The sequence below is a fragment of the Oryctolagus cuniculus genome, chromosome 9 (assembly GCF_051225735.1).
Source record: "Oryctolagus cuniculus isolate XC-2025 breed Fujian yellow rabbit chromosome 9, ASM5122573v1, whole genome shotgun sequence".
NCBI lineage: Eukaryota > Metazoa > Chordata > Mammalia > Lagomorpha > Leporidae > Oryctolagus > Oryctolagus cuniculus.
This window is the reverse complement of record NC_142875.1, coordinates 32,888,989-32,909,085: the sequence shown is the minus strand read 5'-3', so window position 1 is coordinate 32,909,085 and position 20,097 is coordinate 32,888,989. Positions and strand designations below refer to the sequence as shown.

General features: G+C 37.5%; 1 protein-coding gene across 31 annotated transcripts in view; it reads right to left on the bottom strand.

The window, feature by feature from the left end:
• The window catches only part of RBM26 (RNA binding motif protein 26), an 88,821-nt gene that overhangs the window by 46,587 nt on the left and 22,137 nt on the right, over window positions 1-20,097 (bottom strand). For 9 of the 31 annotated variants that reach the window (XM_089303516.1, XM_089303522.1, XM_089303526.1 and 6 more), the window contains exons 2-12: window positions 19,856-19,974; window positions 19,108-19,244; window positions 14,758-14,846; window positions 13,872-14,089; window positions 11,430-11,690; window positions 9,497-9,736; window positions 8,911-9,081; window positions 8,440-8,595; window positions 6,129-6,263; window positions 2,324-2,435; window positions 1,080-1,239 (exon numbers count right to left, since the gene is read on the bottom strand). In XM_089303516.1, coding sequence (XP_089159642.1) covers window positions 1,080-1,239; window positions 2,324-2,435; window positions 6,129-6,263; window positions 8,440-8,595; window positions 8,911-9,081; window positions 9,497-9,736; window positions 11,430-11,690; window positions 13,872-14,089; window positions 14,758-14,846; window positions 19,108-19,244; window positions 19,856-19,974 — 1,798 coding nt within the window. The remainder of the gene's footprint in view (window positions 1-1,079; window positions 1,240-2,323; window positions 2,436-6,128; window positions 6,264-8,439; window positions 8,596-8,910; window positions 9,082-9,496; window positions 9,737-11,429; window positions 11,691-13,871; window positions 14,090-14,757; window positions 14,847-19,107; window positions 19,245-19,855; window positions 19,975-20,097) is intronic. The other 22 variants (XM_008260083.5, XM_070048401.2, XM_002712996.6 and 19 more) reach the window with 7 other exon arrangements.

Below are 20,097 nucleotides of genomic sequence, written 5' to 3'. Positions count from 1 at the left end.
GGCTCCTGGCTTCTGCCTGGTCCAGACTTAGCTGTTGTGTCCATTTGAGGAATGAACCAGTAGATGGAAAAGTATCTTTCTCTCTGTCTCCTCCTGTGTCACTCTTTGGGAAAAAAAAAATCTTAAAAAAAAAAAAAAAACTTTATTAAAATCAATAATTACAGATTATATGGTACTTGGGACCTGAAAGTACCTAATAAATGCTTTCCCATTATAGAGGTGGTAAAAAGAAAGTCTGAAGTATAGTGTTGCAATGATATTGAAAAACCGAGAAATTAAAAACTAAAAAATAAGATTTACCTGTGTGATGATTTAACTTTGTAATTTACAACATTTATCATTTACAACAATCTCTATCAGGTAAAAAGTTTATAACATTATAATCAATCCAAAGTCCTGTCTTTTAAAAAAATCTTACTTAAAATCACACATTTTTATATCTGATCTTAGCCAAAAGGCCAAGAGCATTAAAATAACACATTTTCCTAAAAGGTAAAGTTTCATTTCAAGTCCAATTTTCCAAATGTATACTATTAACAAATTTCTGGCAAAACAGAAGAGTAATCCTCTCATCTTCATGTTTTTGCATTTGAGTTTGATATATTGCTGTAAAGGACTTTGGGGGGTGATATTAGATGTGGTAACTGTAATTTTATTGAAGCAACTGCATTGAAATTCACTTGGACATTCTCTCCATTATCAGATTCTATTCCCAACAAGTGTTCTATAAATCCAAATGGATTACCAGTGTGCTATAGACTTATGGAACAGCATTCTGTATTTGGTGTGCATTGAAAATAGTTTGCATAAGTTAGTCTTGGTTACCATTTAAAATATTTTTAAATGTTCCTTACATAAAAATTTATGTTGTATTTTTAAACTTTTAGGGGGCTTTATCTATTTTTCTAAGCCAGTTAACTGTACTTTTTGAAAAAGTATTTTGTATCTACTTTTGTAACTTCATCAAAATAAAATATATTGAAGCAAAAAATAAAAATAAAAAAATAAAAATTTCCCATAATATTCCTTACTATATTAAGTTCCCTTTTAAATAATTAAGTAGAGATAACAGCTCTCACCTGTAGGTTAACCAAGGTTCCAAATCGACTAAAATGTTCATTAAGTTTACTGATATTATTTAATTCTGGAGGAACTTTTCTAAGTTCAAGTTTGGTGTTCTCATTTCCAAACTGAACCTTCTTCTGGAAGCCTGGGCTGTTTGTTCTGTTAAAATTTGGCCTATAAACAAAAATCAAGTTAATTAATACATTTTTAAGTCTTAACCTCTACCAAGTACAAGGGAATAAAGTTTTACTTGCAAAATTAATATCAAGTTCAATTCTCCTCCCCTACAAAAAATGATAAAAGAAAATTTAAAATTTCTCTCAAAGAACAAAGTTTCCAAATTAGAAATAGTAACATCTTTCACAAAGTCAACTTACAAGGGTCCTGCCATGTCATTTTAACTTTCCATTTTTGATCTGCTCCTACTTAACATTCCTAGCAAAACAGGTTCTATTTCCCTATTTCAATCAATTTGCATATAATACCTTATTCTATTTCTGCAAAAACTAATTTACTGAAATGGGTTTAAAGTTTTGGTTAAATGTAAAATTTGAAAATGCATTTTCTTTGATGCAAATAATTGCTGTCTCAATCTCTTTTCCACTTAAAAAATGAATTACTAGAAATACAGATCATACATTTGACACTTAAATCACAGATCTAGAACTAGAAACTAGCCATTACAAAAGATACTAAAGCTCTGTGTGATCCCAGTCTCCCTTCACAGCAGATTTATAAATATATCATCACATATACCCCCCACCATTACCACCAACACCCAACATTCTGATTCCTTACCACTTGATCTAAAGCCCTTCCTTGACAATTCAGTGCCTATCCAGCTTTTCAAACTCCATAAAAAGCCCTTTCTAGCTAACAGGAACTGCCTATATGCTAGTCTCTTCCCAAACCTGATCCACATCTCCTTCTTGTAATGATGAGATATTTATGACCATCCTGGATATAGTTTGTATTCAATGACATATCTAAGTTACATAAGAGGAAGTTTTCTGGAGAAAAGGAAAGTGGAAAGGGGAAAAATTATATCCTCATCCACCACACCATTTTTCCAAGAAAATTCCTTTATAGTACCAGACAACTAATTTCTTGATTTTTCATTTTTTAGAAACTTCAGATTTAGTTGGTGATTCTCTACATAACAGAATCACAGTTTTTGAAAGAAAATACTGTATTCTGGTCATAATACAATAACAACTGCAAAATCAGAGCACAATAAAATTCATCAATTTTCTCTTACTTGTCAAACCAAGTCTTTTTTGTAGGAACTCCAGGCTCCCCAGAACCAATGGTTCTTTTCCTTGATTCTGAATCCACTACTATCCTCATACTGCTTTTATTAGGTGGTTTTTCTGTTTTAAAACAAAAGGAAAAAAACCCATAGATTAGTATTTTCTGTTGATTATACCTACTTCCTTAAAGTCATACTGAATAATTCCAGTTTTTTGTACAAATATATACATTTTAGAACAAACATAAAAATTTATGTTCAAGAGCAGGCATTTGGCCTACTACTTGAGACACTGGATTCCTATATCAGAGTCTACCTGGGTTCAATTCCTGGCTCCAGCTCTTGACTCTAGCAGATCCCAGGAAACAGCATGGCTCCAGTAATTGTGTTGCTGCTGCCCACATGTGAGACATGGACTGAATTCCCAGCTCCTGGCTTTAGCCCAGCTGAGCCATTGCAGACATTTGGGGAATGAATCAATAGATGGAAGCTCTCTGTTTCTCCCTGTCTATCTCTTTCAGTCTCTCAAATAAATAAATAAATAAATAAATAAAATGTATATTAAAATACAGCAATCTAAGGGATTTTCAAACTATTTCAAATACATTCTTTCATCTCACATTTAACTGTAAAGAAGAATCAATAATTCTCACATGTCAAATCAAAATGTGATTCTGCAGATCACTTCTTTGGAGTAAAGCACGTGTCACTGTTCCCATTGGCCATTATACTCAACACAAATAAATATGAAAATATTCAAATAAACAACAAATACATCATCCTGAGACTCAGTTTTGAAATCAAACACACAATCTAACAGACTCAAAATGTAACAATCCAATAACCTTTCAGAATCACTAACAGAGTTGAGACTGAAGTGAACTGCTTATATAAACAGCAGCATATTAACATAATGAAAATGTACTAGATTTAAAAAGGAAAATATGTAAGACTGGAATCCAAGTACAAATTATTGCTAGTTTCAACAATTTATATTTACTTAGAATTTGATGAGAATGGAACATTTTAACCTGTTTTCCCCAGATGACTTTAAAGTTCAAAACATGCAAACTTCAAACTATACAGAATTATATGGTTTTATATTTAACCAAAAGAATTTAGGATCTATTTCAGCACAATCTATTATGATTACAACTATGATCTCCATGGAGGAGAACATATCAATTTCTTATCACCCAGGAATGTTTGCTGAAGACTAGTCTAAATTTCTAACTTCTTGATTTTCTCTAGTGAGTTTCTTCTGGAAATCCTACGACTATCTGAAAACTCAATAGGTACAATATTCAAATTACCTTTATATTAAAATGTTTTTATATTTAGACCAGTGTTGTGGTGCAGCTGGTTAGGCTGTTGCCTGCAATTCTGGCACCTCACGTGGGTACTAGTTAGGTCCCAGCTGCTCCACTTCAGATCCAGTTCCCTGATGGTACACCTGGGAGTACAGCAAAGGATGGCCTAGGTGCTTGAGGCCCTGCTGCCCACACAAGAGACCTGGGTGGAGTTCCAGACTCCTGGCTTTGGCCTGGCACAGCCCTGACCACTGTGGCTATTTTGGGAGGTGAAGCCGTGGATGCGGTATCTCTCTCCCACCCCACTCCCTCTCTCTGTGGCTTTGCCTTTTGGATAAATACATCTTTTTGAAAAAATTAATCTTTCTTAAACATTTATATTAATTCTACCACGATTTTCTCAAAGACCATAGTCAATCATATTTCATTCCTGATACTCCCCATATCACTTCAACTAATCTTTTATGCATTTTTTCTCATTTTAAAAATATCTCTAGTGTAAACTTCTCTTACTTTTGATTAAGTCTATCTTTCTAACTGGCCTTTTATGTCCAGATTCTCCATCAATTGATTTTTCCCACACAAATAAGAGTACTTCAAAAAGTGCATGGCAAATGGAATCGAAAGTTTCTCTTGGTGCAAGCAAATTAAATGCAAGAACATGAGAGGTCTCCAAAATGTTCATGGAAAATGCTACTCTGAAAAAAGATTTACACAAGGTTTTCAAAAGTTTTTGTACTGGGGCCAGCGCTGAGGTGCAGCAAGTTAAGCTACCATCTGCAGAGCCACATCCATATGGGTGCCAGTCGGATTCCTGGCTGCTCCACTTCTGATCCAGCTCCCTGCTAGTGCACCTGGGAAGGCATCAGAAGTTGGCCCAAGTCCTAGAGCTCCAGCACCCATGTGGGAGACTTGCAGGAGGCCCCGGGTTCCTGGCTTCATCCTGGTCACTACAGTCATTTGGGGAGTAAACCAGCAGATGGAAGATAACTCTCTCTCTCTCTCTCTGTCATTTCTTTCAAATAAATAAATTAAAAAAAATTTTTTTTGTACCAAATTAAACTTACCTTTTGGAACCTAACTACTTTCCTCCATATTCAGCTTTTCCCACAACACAGGTGTTTCTCATCAATATTTAAACATTACAGCTCAAATTATTCCATTTTTAAAAAAGAAAACCTCATGAAACCAATTTCTCCTTCAGCTACCTCATTTTCTCTCCTCCTACCTCCATAGCCATTTCCTAAGAAAGGCCTACACTTGCTAACTTTGCTTCCTTTCCACCTACTCACTCACAAATCCTGTGAAAGTTGCCAGCTGCTCCCATTACTGCTCTTAACTTGGTTTTATTAAAACTGCTGTTCAAATTTGTTACTCAAACTTATGAAAATTGGGGCCGGCACTACGGTGTAGTGGGTAAAGGCACCGCATGTAGTGCTGGCATCCCATACTGGCTCCAGTTCGAGTCCCAGCTGCTCCACTTCTGATCCAGCTCTCTCTGCTATGGCCTGGGAAAGCAGTGGAAGATGGCCCATGTCCTTGAGCCCCGGAAGAAGCTCTAGGTTGCTGGCTTCGGATCAGCCCAGCTCCGGCTGTTGTGGCCATTTGGGGAGTGCACCAGCAGATAAAAGACCTCTCTCTCCCTCTCTCCATCTGCCTCTGTAACTATGCCTTTCAAATGAATAAATATTAAAAAAAAACTATGAAAAGTTCTCAGTACTTCTCTTACTTGACTTCTCAGAGGGATCTGTTGCTGCTGATCACCTTCCTCTCCTTAGATATTATCTTCCCTGAATTTTCAGGAATCTCCCCTTCTGTGTTTGTTGCTTTTTGGTTTTATTCTTTCAGTCCTCCATGTTAGCTCCTTCATATACTTAAGCTTTCTCATCTTACTCCACGCAATACCTTTAAGACACCATCTTTCCTATCACTTGCCATAGCTTCATTCATCTTTTTCAGTGATGTAGGATAAGGGGGAAGGAATGGAGAAGGGGCAGTAGGATAGTAAACACCCAGGAGAAAGGCTTTTATACTCTATGTAAGTCACACCCATAGACTTTGCTGTGGCTTCTTTCAACTCCCCTTACCTGACGAACAGGACAGAAGAAAACATTAAGAACCAAAGTCCTGGCAGCAGTAGTCAGCCCCTACCTAACCTGCTTGCCACTGCTTCCTCGCAGTGTGTCCAATAAGTATAGTCCTGCTCACTGGAAAAGAATGAAAGTCCTACCTATTTCAATTACAAAATCTGTACTTTCTAGTTAAGTGCCTTTCACGGATCTCAAACTTCCACATTTTATCTCCCACCTAACATTTTTACTCAAATGTCCCCTGAAGGGGCCCCTGCACACTGCTGTGATGCACTGGGTTAATGCCCTGGCCTGAAGTGCCAGTGTCCCATATGGGCACCGGTTCTAGTCACGGCTGCTCCACTTCCGATCCAGCTCTCTGCTATGGCCTGGGAAAGCAAAAGATGGCCCAAGTCCTTGGGCCCCTGCACCCACGTGGGAGACCTGGAAGAAGCTCCTGGCTCCTGGCTTCAGATCGGCGCAGTTCTCGCCGTTGCGGCCAATTGGGGAGTAAAGCAGCAGATGGAAGATCTCTCTCTCTCTCTCTGGCTCTCCTCTCTCTGTGTAACTCTTTAAAATAAGTAAATAAATATTTTTTAAAAAATGTCCCATGGACAAAACAAACACATCCAAATTTATCTTCCTATCAAATCTATTGTTTCTAATGAATGATATTATGATATGCCTAATTATCCAGGGCAGAATTCTCATATCTAATTTCACTCATTCCCTTACTCTAATCTCCACAATTAACTACTGTCAATTCCTTCCACTAAATTTAAATCTTTGAATTCACACTTGCTTATTTATTATTTTATGTGAAAGGGAAACCAATGGAGAGGGCAATGGGGCTGAGTCGGGGAGGGGGAGATCTGATCTTCCATCTACTGGTTCACTTCTCAAACAGGTTCACTTCCTGCAACAGTCATGGCTGGGCCAGTACTAAGCCAGGAGCCAGGAACTCCATTAGGGTCTCCTACCTGGGTAACAGGGACCCAAGTACTTTGAAACATCATCTGTTGCCTCCCAGGGTGTATGTCAGCAGGAAACTGGATTGAAAGCAGAGGCATTCTGATATGAGATGTGAGCATCCCAAGCAGTAGCTTAACCTGTTGCACTACAACACCTGCCTTATCACTTCCCACTCTTTTTGTCTGAGTTTAGATACTAAAATTTCTATTATAGAATTCTTTAAATATCTTTAATTGGCCTCTTACCTCTTTCACATCCCTTACTTCTTCTATTCCAGTCACAAAGTTCTTTTAGTTTCTACAAATTATCACAGGGTGCCTACAGTTTGTCTACCCCCTCTCCAATTATGCTGACTTATTCCACATTTCCAAAGCCAATCAAGTGGAAACATCCTGCATTTAGCATTGGTCACAAAATATAGTGCTAAGTGGCACTTTCCTTGTCCAGTAGTACCTTCACTACAGTTCTACAACAAGACTTTTGCTCCTACAAATGCCTCCCAAGTCTGGTTCACTGGCCCTCTTAGAAACTCTAAGCCATCTAAAATCCTGCTTTACTTTTAGTACGTTCTGTATCTGAAAGTTTACTAAGAAAGATAGTAATATCCTGTTCCTCTAGTAACTGAGATGGGTTTGATCCAATTCATTTGTATTACTTCACTCAGATTCCCTATCACCGATATTTATTTATGATGGAGCAATATTAAAACCACAGAGCAAGTTCTTCCTGGTATATTACCAACAAATATGTCTTGGTAGTTTATGAGTTTTGTTCTCAATGTTCTTTTATTAAATTGTCAAATGTTTTTCTGCTTAAAATTGAGAACACTGGTTTTGATGATTATTAATGGAAAAATATTGAAATCCTTTTGTCTATATTGAATCATGGCCAGCGCCACAGCTCACTTGGCTAATCCTCCGCCTGCAGCGCCGGCACCCCAGGTTCTAGTCCCAGTTGGGGCACCGGATTCTGTCCCGGTTGCTTCTCTTCCATTCCAGCTCTCTGCTGTGGCCCAGGAAGGCAGTGGAGGATGGCCTAAGAGTTTGGGCCCTGCATCCACATGGAAGACCAGGAGGAAGCACCTGGCTCCTGGATTCGGATCGGCGCAGAGTGCCAGCCGTAGCGGCCATTTGGGGGAATGAACCAACGGAAGGAAGACCTTTCTCTCTGTTTCTCTCTATCTAAATCTGCCTGTCAAAAATAAATAAATAAATATATTGAATCATGCCAGTATCTACCAAGTTCTCCTCTTCCTTAGAAATCCTGAAAAGAATTATGAAGTCTCTGGGTCACTTTTAAATTAGTAATAATACCAAGTCATCAAATGTCTACACTATTTTCATTTGTTTAATAAGGGTAATTCCCCATAAAGGTTTAAAATTAGTAGACATAAAGGTCTAACATCATGACAAACTTAAATCAAGGCCATCTACAGGCTATTAGAAATGTATAATAATTATATAACAAACACTTTTAGAAACTGTTTATGTGTCACAATACAGGACAGTGACTCTGGAACTCAAATAGAGAATGCATCAGAACATAAGGGGGGAGGGCAGGAGGGGCGAGGGAGAGATAGCAATAATAACATAGACAATCCTCAATTTAAATGGGTTGCTAAATAAGTTATTTGATACACAAAAACCATGTTATTAATGAAGAATATATTTTTAAATCAGCTCACAAAAGAAGTACGTGATATATGTATGCAGTATAAAAATTATCACTATGTATTACACAACAAAGACTCTATGAGAAAAGATGTTCAAAGTACCTCTGGGTGGCAAATCCATATCCCCTGATGTTAGTCCTATTAAGTTAGGCCTCTGTGCATGCACTCTGTGTCTATACATAGGTCTGGAAGTATTTGTTATACTTGGTGCTTCAGGATTGTAGCCATCTGTGTCATATGTATCTGGTAATACAAAAACTGCAATTAAAAAACATTATAAAACTCCACTTGGTAATTTTTAATACTGATAACAGAAAAAGCAAACCATATAACTTACACATAGCCAACACATTTTATATGTATTAAAACTTAATGTCATAAGAATAAAAATTACATTTTTTAAAAAACCATAACTGGGAATTTATTTATAGTATATTCACCATGTTTATATTATATGCTATATAATTTTAGTAAGGAAAATACTTCTGATAGACCAATTCACTATCTAGACATTTTTAAATTCTTCATCTAAACCTGTATTGTATTATCAATATAGTGAGGGCAAAACTGCACCTGCAGTAAAAAGAGAGGGTGGAGCTGGAGGAGTTTGATGATGAATGCCAGTTGTTACTACAGTAGGAACAGAACTGGTCGCAGAATTTGGGGGAGCATCCATGCCAGATGGTTGCAAAGGAGGAAGTGGAGGTGGTGGTCCTGTCAAAACCAAAGAATAAGAAATATCATCTGAAAGCAAACAAATAAAATGAGTTATTATATATCCAAACATGATATTCTTATTATCAATACATAATATATCCAAACATCAACCAAATTAATTATGACTAAATTAATTTCAAAGGTAAAATCTCATTTTAATGTGTTCAAAAATAGGTTTTCCTTAAGCTATAAGTGATTCTCAACAGCCAGGATTTATCAGTAACATTCATAACTCATAGGGCCAATCTAAACCACAGTAATAGGTCTGGCATAAGCTGAAAAGTGGAGGCATACTCCCAATGCAGTATGTTGCTTATAATTTCCACCAATGATTAATGTTACTACTTGAGGTACTTGTAACAAAATCAAATATCAAACTATTAAATTTATAAAAAGACTATGCATGAATACATAAATACAGAAAACACACATATTAACTTACCTGTGACAGGTGGAAGACTGGGTGGTAATGGACCAGGAGGTGGCACTGGCGGTCTAAGATTCACAGGTGGGGGTGTAAGAATTGGTGGGGGTGGGGGGAGTCCAGGAGGAGGTGGTCCTTCAACAACAGGAGGCTGTGCTGGAAAAGGCAGCATACCAGGAAGATTCACATCTTCTACAACTACTGGGTCACTTCCATGATCAAAAGGGCACATGTCTCCTCTCATACAAAAACCCTTTTCTGTGAGCAAAGAAAAAATTACAAACAAATGTAAAAAGCACTAGAAATATAAATTTTAAGTTAACAAAAGGTGCTTAAAATATAAAGATTAAAATATATTAGGGAAACACATACTTAACTATTTCACAAGGGATACTTGCTCATTTTCTGTAATATAAATATTCATCAAGTAATATTATATCTAATATACACATGAAAACAATATATCACCAAACTAAAGAGTATCTAGCTAGGAAGATGATAAAAAATATATAATCTCTGTCTTAAGAGACATTACCTTTCATTTAAATCTCCCATTACTTATAAAACTTTTACAGCATATCTTCAAGTCTTCAATTCAGGAGCCCGTAATGTGGTGTAGCAGGCTAAGATAAACCACAGTCTGCAGTGCCAGCATCCCATATGGGCCCTGCTTCAAGTCAAGGCTGTTCTACTTCCAAGCCAGCTCCTTTCTAATGTGCCTTGGGAAAGCAGTAGAAAATAGCCAAAGTGTTTGGGTCCCTACACCTATGTGGGAAACTTGGATGAAGCTCCTGGCTCACACTTTCAGCTTGGTCCAGCCCTGGCCATTGCAGCTATTTGGGGAGTGAACCAGCAGATGGAAAATCTCTTTCTCTGTCTCCTCCTTTCTGTAAATCTTTCAAATAAAATCTTTTAAAAAAAAGTATTCAATTCTTTCAAAAAATCCTAATATTGGTGATGTTTACACTTGGAGACCCTTACATTCAAGTAATCATTTCTAAAAAATGAGTTTTATCAATAATGTTTAAGAAGCAGATTCCCGGCCGGTGCCGCGGCTACATAGGCTAATCCTCCGCCTGTGGCGCAGGCACACCAGGTTCTAGTCCCGATCGGGGCGCCAGATTCTGTTCCGGTTGCTTCTCTTCCATTCCAGCTCTCTGCTGTGGCCCGGGAGTGCAGTGGAGGATGGCCCAAGTGCTTGGGCCCTGCACCCTCATGGGAGACCAGGAGAAGCACTTGGCTCCTGGCTTCAGATCAGCGTGGTGCACCGGCCGCAGCACCAGCCACAGCGGCCATTAGGGGGTGACCCAACGGAAAAGGAAGACCTTTCTGTCTCTCTCTCTCTCACTGTCCACTCTGCCTGTCAAAAAAAAAAAAAAAAAAAAAAAGCAGATTCCCTCCCTGATAGAATATTTACTCATTTAGTGAGCTCCAACAATATATTAGGACTCAGATGCAAATAAACAGTAGCTTTAAATTGATAACTATCAGTACAGACTAATCAAAGTTTCAGTGAAATTTCCCACTATTTCCAGTCTTTGAGTTACTGTGTACAACCTAAAGTTACAGAATGCAGACAGGTGTATTACTTTAATACTCCACGTGGGGGCTGGTGCTGTGGTGCAGCCGGTTGACGCCCTGGCTTGGCGTACCAGCACCCCACATGGGCGCTGGTTCAAGACCCGACTGCTCCACTTCCAATCCAGCTCTCTGCTATGGCCTGGGAAAGCAGTAGAAGATGGCCCAAGTCCTTGGGCCCCTGCACCTGCATGGGAGACCTGGAAGAAGCTCTTGGCTCCTGGCTTTGGATCGGCACAGCTCTAGCTGTTGCGGCCAATTAGGGAGTGAACCAGCAGATGGAAGACCTCTCTCTCTCTCTCTCTGCTTCTCCTCTGTGTAACTCTTTCAAATAAATAAATAAATCTTAAAAAAAAAATACTCAAAGACTTACCATCATAGTCTCTACAACGTTTCTTTGGCATCGGTGGTCTTACATAAGAGTTATGGTCCACCTGATCTTCATGAAATTCAGACCAGCTTTCGGTAGTGTTGTTACCATGATGAGTAGGAGCAATTACTGTAATAGTGCTGCTCAAAGTAGGTACAGGATAGTGGCCAGATGAAATATTAGGTACCGAAGAGACTGGAGTATAATTATTTTCTAATGGATCTGTTCTATCCAGGTCATATTTAGGTTTTACCAGATCTCTTTCTGCAATAAAATATGCATTACTTAGAAAATTATACTCTATTATAAAAAAGTCTTAGATGTAAGAAATTATATTTTTTCTTAACAGAAAAAAATTTTATATTTTGCACAACTTTTTCATTTTAAAGCTATTTAATAATAAGCAATACTCCGAAATCAGCTATTTAAGTATGACCTAAACCATAAAATCACACATACACCTGCTTTTTGGGGCCAGCACTGTCATCCCAAATGGGTGCCGGTTCAAGTCCCAGCTGCTCCACTTCCAATCCAACTCCCTGCTAATGTATCTGGGAAAGCAGTGGAAGATGGCCCAAGTCCTTAGGTCCCTGCACCTATGTGGGAGAGCCGGAAGAAATTCTGGCTCCTGGCTTTGGATCAGCCCAGCTCTGGCTGTTGTGGTCTTTTGGGGAGTGAGCCAGCAGATGGAAGATTCTCTCTAATTCTACCTTTCAAATAAAATAAATAAATTTTAAAAAACTAAATAATGTTGCTTTTCATTGGAGTTTTGCTTATACAAGTAAGATTTTCCCATTTTCTTCACTGCAATCTTAGTCTCATAACTGTAGCCCACAAAACAAAATATGCAATAAAAGTATGGCTCTTTTCCCTGTGATGAATACTTGTTACCTTGCATCAAATAGATCAGTAAGAGAATGAGTGGGCAAAGAGGAAGAGAAGTTCATGTTAAACATGAGCCAAGAAACTAGGCTTTATATGGTCCCTACGAAAACAGTAAGATATTAAGGAAATTATGTAAATGAAGCAATGTGCAAAGGGACCTCCTTTACCTAGATCTCAGTGGGGGAAAACACTCTACGAAAAATATAACAGGGGCCGGCTGTTATAGCGGGTAAAGCTGCCGCCTGCTGGCATCCCACATGGGCATGGTTCCAGTCTCAGCTGCTCCACTTTTGATCGTTCCAGTCTCAGCTGCTCCACTTCCGATCCAGCTCTCTGCTATGGCCTGGGAAAGGAGTGGAAGATGGCCCACGTCCTTGGGCCCCTCCACTCACATGGGAGTCCCAAAAGAAGCTCCTAGCTCCTGGCTGCAGACTGGCCTAGCTCTGGCTGTTGCGGCCATCTGGGGAGTGAACTAGAGGATGGAAGACCTCTCTCTCTCTCTCTCTCTTCGCCTCTCTGTAACTCTACCTTTCAAATAAATAAATAAATATTTTTTAAAAAAGAAAAATATAACAGAATATACATCTTACACAAAGGCCACAGTATTAATTAGAGTAGAAAAAAATCTCTAAATTAGAGCAAAGGTATTTTACTCAAAGGTATTTTACTTGTTTTACAATGTTTTCCTTTCAATAATACGCATTCAAAGTAAAATTACACATATTAGAGATGACATGCTCCTGCAAATCATATCTGAAATGATAAGTGTTACACAATGAATTGCACATGCTTAAAATGTACAATTCAATGATTTTTTAATCCACGTATGCCTATGAAACCAATACAATTCAAAATGAACACACTCATCACTCCTAATCCAGGCCTCCTTTAGTACACTAATTTGTTTTCTACCATAACAGATTAGTTGATATTTTCTAAAATGTTATATACCTATGTATGTTTGACTTCTTTCACTCAAATTAGTTATTTTGAGGTTCAGTCATTTTGCTACATGATTTAACAGTAGCTCTTTGCTTTTTATCCATACTACGATACAAATATACTAAAATGTCTTAATCCATTTACATATTGATGGAAATTTCAGTTGTTTCTAGTTCTGACTATTACATGAACAATTCTGTATAAGTCTTAGTGAGTAGACTTATATTCTCATTTTTTTACTAAATACCTAGGAGTGGATTGGCTGAGTCATATGCTAGGTTTAGGTTTAACATTTTAAGACAGTGACAAAGTGTCTTCCAAAGAATTCTGGTTTATCTACATTCTCACCAGCACTGAATATAGTCAATCTTTTTCATTGTAGCCATCCTGATGAATGTGCAGTGTTAATTATTTGTGATTTTACTCTGCACGGAATGAAATTTCTTAAAGAAACTTTTAAAAAGCTTTTACTTAGACCACAAGACACAAGAACAACATAGAAGAAATGAAGATAACAGTGGCAAAATGTTAAATAATTTAAAATAAACCTTACATTTGGAGTTTTTCATAATAATAAAAGAATGCTAACCAAAATATACACATGTATGTATTATTTACCCCTGCTTCGTGTTCTGCTTCTGCTTCTAGTTCTGCTTCTATCTCTATCCCTGTCACGAAGCCTCTCTTTACTCCAACTTCGACTTCGACTCCTGCTGTAACTGCGACTCCTCCCCCGTCTTCTGTTGTACCGGTCTCTGTATGAATCTCTTCGAGGAGGGTTTCGGTCATAATCTCTTTTGCGAGAACGATCATCTTTTTTCCTTTCATCACGACTTCTAAAAAAATATATATAGTTGCTTTTATGTTTATAGACAATTTCAAGTGGATACAAGAAAAACTCTTAAGTGCCAAAGCTGTATGTAATTCTGATAACATTATAACTTTTTACCCTACCACACATTTGTATTATATGCCAATTACTCAAACTGGAAAAAAAAAAAAAAAAACACCCGAGTTTAAATATTCCAAAATCCTTTTTAAATAAAAGGAAACCTTTAGTCTTTAGTCTTATTCTTTAGTCTTAGTCACAACAGCATCTACACATCAGACATTTGTACCTAAAAGCATCAATACATGTCTTATGGTACATACTGTCTTGTACATATATTCTCATAGGCCTATCATTTTCACTGTACTCTACACACTTTGAAAACTTTAAAGAACAAAATAAAAATAATCTAATGACACTAAAGGGAAACTTCAGCCAAAAAAAAGTCTTACATTAAAATTCCACTGGATTTGAAGTTAGCAATAAAAATAATAACTAACATATGCCAAGCTTTATTCTAAACCTTTTACCTTAGAGCTACAAAACAGACCTAGGTTTTCATGGTAGAAAAGCACCTAGTTACTTTGCTATACCAACAAAAGAGAGCACATTACTTGTTCCTATGCATAAGGCAACCAAAGTCTAAACATTAAGCATGGTTCAATAACCACTTACCTATTTTCTCTATAACGGGAACTTGACTGGGGAGGACTGTGATTTAGCCTTCTAGAAAACTTCTTCTCTCGTTCTTCCTCTTTTGTGATCTTACAAACCAAAAAAAAGAGATACTCTTCTTTGCCATGTTACTATTTCAGTGTTTTAATTATTAAAATTATTAATAGAATATATGAAAACTATTATCTCCTAAATATTCAAACAAAATAAACTTCTTTACTAGTTAGAATTATTCAATTATTTAATTTAGCCATAAAAAGGCAATCCACTCAAAGTTGAAACAAATGGTAAAGAAAAATCATAAGTATGTATCTTCAGATAAGAACATTAAGCAAACATTTAAAATATCCTCATTTTAACATAATTCATGGAAAGTCAATTTTATTCCTTCTTTTAAAATACTAATATGCACTTATGTTTTTTTTTTTTTGGTGGGGGGGATTAGTCTTGCACTAAACACATCAAGGAACAAAGGAAAATACATTTGAAATATTCAAGTCATCAAAAGAAAATAGTTGAAAATCAGTAAATCTGTAAGACAAAATATTCTACAGTTTCCCGTTACACTGGGTCTTACAAGGTGCCTCCATTCATAAATACTGCCTTGATTAGTAATACTTTCTCCAGACTATAATATCTACAACACTGGTTCTGTAAGACATAAACAGATATGATTAGAATAAAAGGCTTTAGAGGTAAAACAAACTCAAGAAATACTGAACACTAACTTTTGTAAATACAAAAGGGCTCAAGATTTTGCATTTTTAATAAGACTCTTAAGACATTCTGAAACAGAGTATCTACAAACAGAGTACTCATGTTATAGTTTATAGCAGCTTTTCTAGCATCCCTTTAAGTAACAGCTTCTTTCTGTCAAAAGTGTGCCACTTGGATTAGATAAATTAAATGGAAACTCTACTAATACACTGAACTAGAAGAAACACTCTTTAAAGCCTTCTTTTTTTTTGACAGGCAGAGTGGACAGTCAGAGAGAGAAAAAGGTCTTCCTTTGCCGTTGGTTCACCCTCCAATGGCCGCCGCGGCCAGCGCGCTGTGGCCGGTGCACCATGCTGATCTGAAGGCAGGAGCCAGGTGCTTCTCCTGGTCTCCCATGGGGTGCAGGGCTCAAGCACTTGGGCCATCCTCCACTGCACTCCCTGGCCACAGCAGAGAGCTGGCCTGGAAGAGGGGCAACTGGGACAGAATCCAGCGCCCTGACCGGGACTAGAACCCGGTGTGCCGGCACAAGGCGGAGGATTAGCCTAGTGAGCCATGGCACCAGCTAAAGCCTTCTTTCAATAGCTTGACATTTTAAAGCACTTTTATTATCTTCCTATCCACACTCTCTTCCCAATCCAGACAAAAAAAATTGATACAAATACATTCTTCCTGATGCAGTTTTTCCCTTCTCTTTACTTCACTGCATTCTTGGAAGTTAATTTATGTTGACAGAATACCATATTCCATAGTACATGCTTCTCTGGGAACTTTTAGTACACCCACAGCATTTAAAAAAATGAGACTGCCATCTGTCATTTTGACAATTCTGAAATATCAAGGCTAAATATCCTCCACAATTAAGTCAAGAAAGCATTGATGTTATACTACTAAATCAATAAATGTAAGACTAACCAATAACCTGCTTTGATGGAAGACTGCTTCTCAAACCCAAGGGCCTATCATTTACTCAAATTTTTTTTAAAAGATTAAAGCATAATTTGTAATAGTAAAAATCTGAAACTAATCAAAATCTTCATTAGTGGTCAAAACTTAAATTACTATATTTTATAAACACAATGTTCATTGTCCTAACAGAACCTATATCCTTTTAGGTATAAAATAAGCTCAGTTATAAAATTATACTTTTGATCTCTTCTTGCAGATAGAACTATCTGGGATGTTGGGAAAACCAGGTATAAATAAATAAACACACACACATATATCCATATGTGTAAATACATTTAGATACGAGGTAGATATTTGAGAATTATTACATATTATAAATATATATTATTTCATAATAAATATATTGTTTATATAATCTGGGGAAAAAGTATGAGGGGGAAAAACAAAGGTTACAATCATATCTCCCATCACACATATTCTCAACAATGATAGCAGCTTTCATTTACTGTGATGCTACTGCATCCCATACCAGACACTATGCCAGATTTTACATATATTTTATTTTCTTCACACCACTATAATATTTCAACGTCTCAGTCAAGTGAGCCTCAGAAAAGGAATGTTTTCAATGTCACAAGGCAATAACTTGAAAAAATCAAAATTTAGGCCCAAGTTATTTTTTTTTGTTTTTTGTTTTTTTTACCCAATGCCGGGAAATGGTATAATGACTTAACGGCCAACATTATGATAGCATTTCAAAAAGTTCATAGGGAAATGGCATTAAAATATTATACACACTTTCCATGATCTTTTTGAAGACTTCTTATAATTTTCCTAAAATTTCAATCTTTAAACATTAAACTGATAAGACCTGAAATACTATATTATATACCTATTAAATAAGAGTGAATGGAGAAGATTATAAGATATAAACATTTAAAAGCATCTTAAAGTATGAACATTTCCATTGTCTTGTGAAGTCTTGCATTCAACAATGTTAAAAATAGTCCCATGGAGCTGGAGCTGTGCTGTGGTGGGTAAAACCACAGCCTGCAGTACTGGCATCCCATATGGGCACCAGCGAGTCCCAGCTGCTACAACTCCAATTCAGCTCTCTGCTATAGCCTGGGAAAGCAGGAGATGATGGCTCAAGTCCTTGGGCCCCTGCACCTGCATGGGAGACCTGGAAGAAGCTCCTGGCTCCTGGCTTTGGATCAATGTGGCTCTGACTGTTGCAGCCATATGGGGAGTGAACCAGCGGATGGAAGACCTCTCTCTCTCTGCCTCTCTGTAACTCTGCCTTTCAAATAAATAAATAAAAATAAAAATAAAAATAGTCCCTTAACGGAAAGCATTTAGCCTTGTGGTTAAAACACTCTCCTGGACACTGGAGTGCCTGGGTTCAGTCTCTAACTCTGGCTCCCGACTCCAACTTCCTGCTACCGCATACTCTAACAAGCAGCAGTGAGATGGCTCAAGTAATTGAATTCCTGTCACCCATCTGGGAGACCTGGATTGAGTTCTCAGCTCTCAGCTTCAGCTATGGTCCCAGTCCAGCTCAGTCCTGCCAGTGAAGTCATCTGTGTTGAAAACCAGTAGATGGGATCACTTGCTCTCTTTGCCTCACAAATAAAAATAAATAAAATAGAAAGTCCCCTACAAAATATATGTAGGACAAAAGCACATAGATTTAAACTCAATCTAATAATTTTCATAGAACACAGTTAAGACCCCATGTCTGTAAGAGAAAAGAATTAAAAGCAGACTTGAGATGGCTATCTTTAGAGAAGCCTGCTTATACAACTGGCTGCTGGTTGGCTTCTAGAAATCCTGAGTTCTGCAGAGTGCTCAGCATTTCTTGGTAAGAATGGCTCACTCTACTTGATTTATGAGAATAACATGATTTATGTTGAACATCTAATTTCCTTTTGGGAGTCTGATATATTCTAGGTATACAGTGCCTAAATGATCAGCATCAAATAAAAACCCTGGCATTTGGCTCTAGGCAGCTTCCTTTAATTCACATGTACTAAAACAACTTGTTGCTAGGGCAAGTGCATCCTGCAATACTGCAAGGAGTTTGGAAGCTGTTTTCTACCAGATTTTCTCATAGATTTTCTCTTTGCTGACTTTGCTTTGTATCCTTTTGCTGACTTTGCTTTGTATCCTTTTGCTGTAGCTAAAACACAGCTATGAGTTATAATGACTACACATTGAGTCCTTTCAGCACTCCTAATGAAATCATCAAACGTGGGTGGTCCTGAACACTCCTAACACAGAGATAAAATAAAACTCGGGGCCTGCGCCGTGGTTCACTCGACTAATCCTCCACCTGCAGCGCCAGCACCCCGGGTTCTAGTCCCGGTCGGGGCGCCAGATTCTGTCCCAGTTGCTCCTCTTCCAGTCCAGCTCTCTGGTATGGTCCGGGAGGGCAGTGGAGGATGGCCTAAGTCCTTGGGCCCTGCACCCACATGGGAGACCAGGAGGAAGCACCTAGCTCCTGGCTTCAGATCGGCGCAGTGCCGGCCGTGGTGACCATTTGGGGAGTGAACCAACGGAAGGAAGACCTTTCTCTCTGTCTCTCTCTCTCTCACTATCTAACTCTGTCTGTCAATAAAAAATAAAAATAAATAAATAAGTTAAATTAAAAAAAAATTAAAAACTCGGTTTAATTATTCCTTGTATGTATTTAAAGAATGTATAAGGTCTATCAAAGATCCTTACCTCTTCCTTTTTTATATCTTTTTCTTGGTGCTGAAAAAATTCTACCTTCAGGCTTCCTGATGATGGCTGCTCCGGAGGAGGTAGATAACTCTTCGTATTCACAGCATCGAAAAGCTTTTCCACAAATATCTGTGTCTCTAAAAATAAAAACAAAAACCACAGATAAAAAAACATTTGCTAAGATATTAATTCTCCACTTCTTTACATCAGATCTCTAATATCATATATATGTACTTTTATAAACCTAGAAATTATACTGAGACCAATAGTTTCCCAATCAGAGTGTCATGACACAAAATCCAAGTTTTCAGAGTGGTGGGGACTTGAATGGCCCAAGCCTCTGGAGTACTTGCTTCTAACCACAACTAGTCTTCCCCATTCAGTCCCACTCATGAATCAAACACAAACAGTTTGTTAACCTAGGTGTCAGCAAAGTGCAAAAAGTCGGAGAGCAATAAAGCGAAGTAGCTTCCCAAGTAGTACCATCTTTAAATAAACAAACACCTATCCAGTCATGGTCTTAAACTGTAAACCTATGTAAGAAAAAAATACCACCATGCTTCTAAAATGAACATTAGGACATTAATGAAAAGAAACTCCCATTTTAAATCAATTAAGGATATAATCAGTCATGATATGCTTTATTCAACTTCGATACAGTTAGAACCTGTATCTTTATTGAGTTCTTTGAATACTCTGTGGACAACCTTAAGCAAACAAAGTAGTATCATAAAACAAAAGATTTTACCTTTCTGAAGAAATACATCCAGCTGATCAATACATAATGCTTTTAACTCTTTTTCACTTTTGTCTTTCTTTACCAAAGCCAGAACGTATTTTGCTAGGGCTGATGGATCTGCATCACAGCTAAAGAAAAAAGCAAAGTTGAAGGAAATTTTGCCATGTATAACAGCCATATACAACTATCCTGGAAATTCCAGTTACAAGTGAACTTAGTAGTGTAATAAACAAAATTAAGTAACTAAGTTA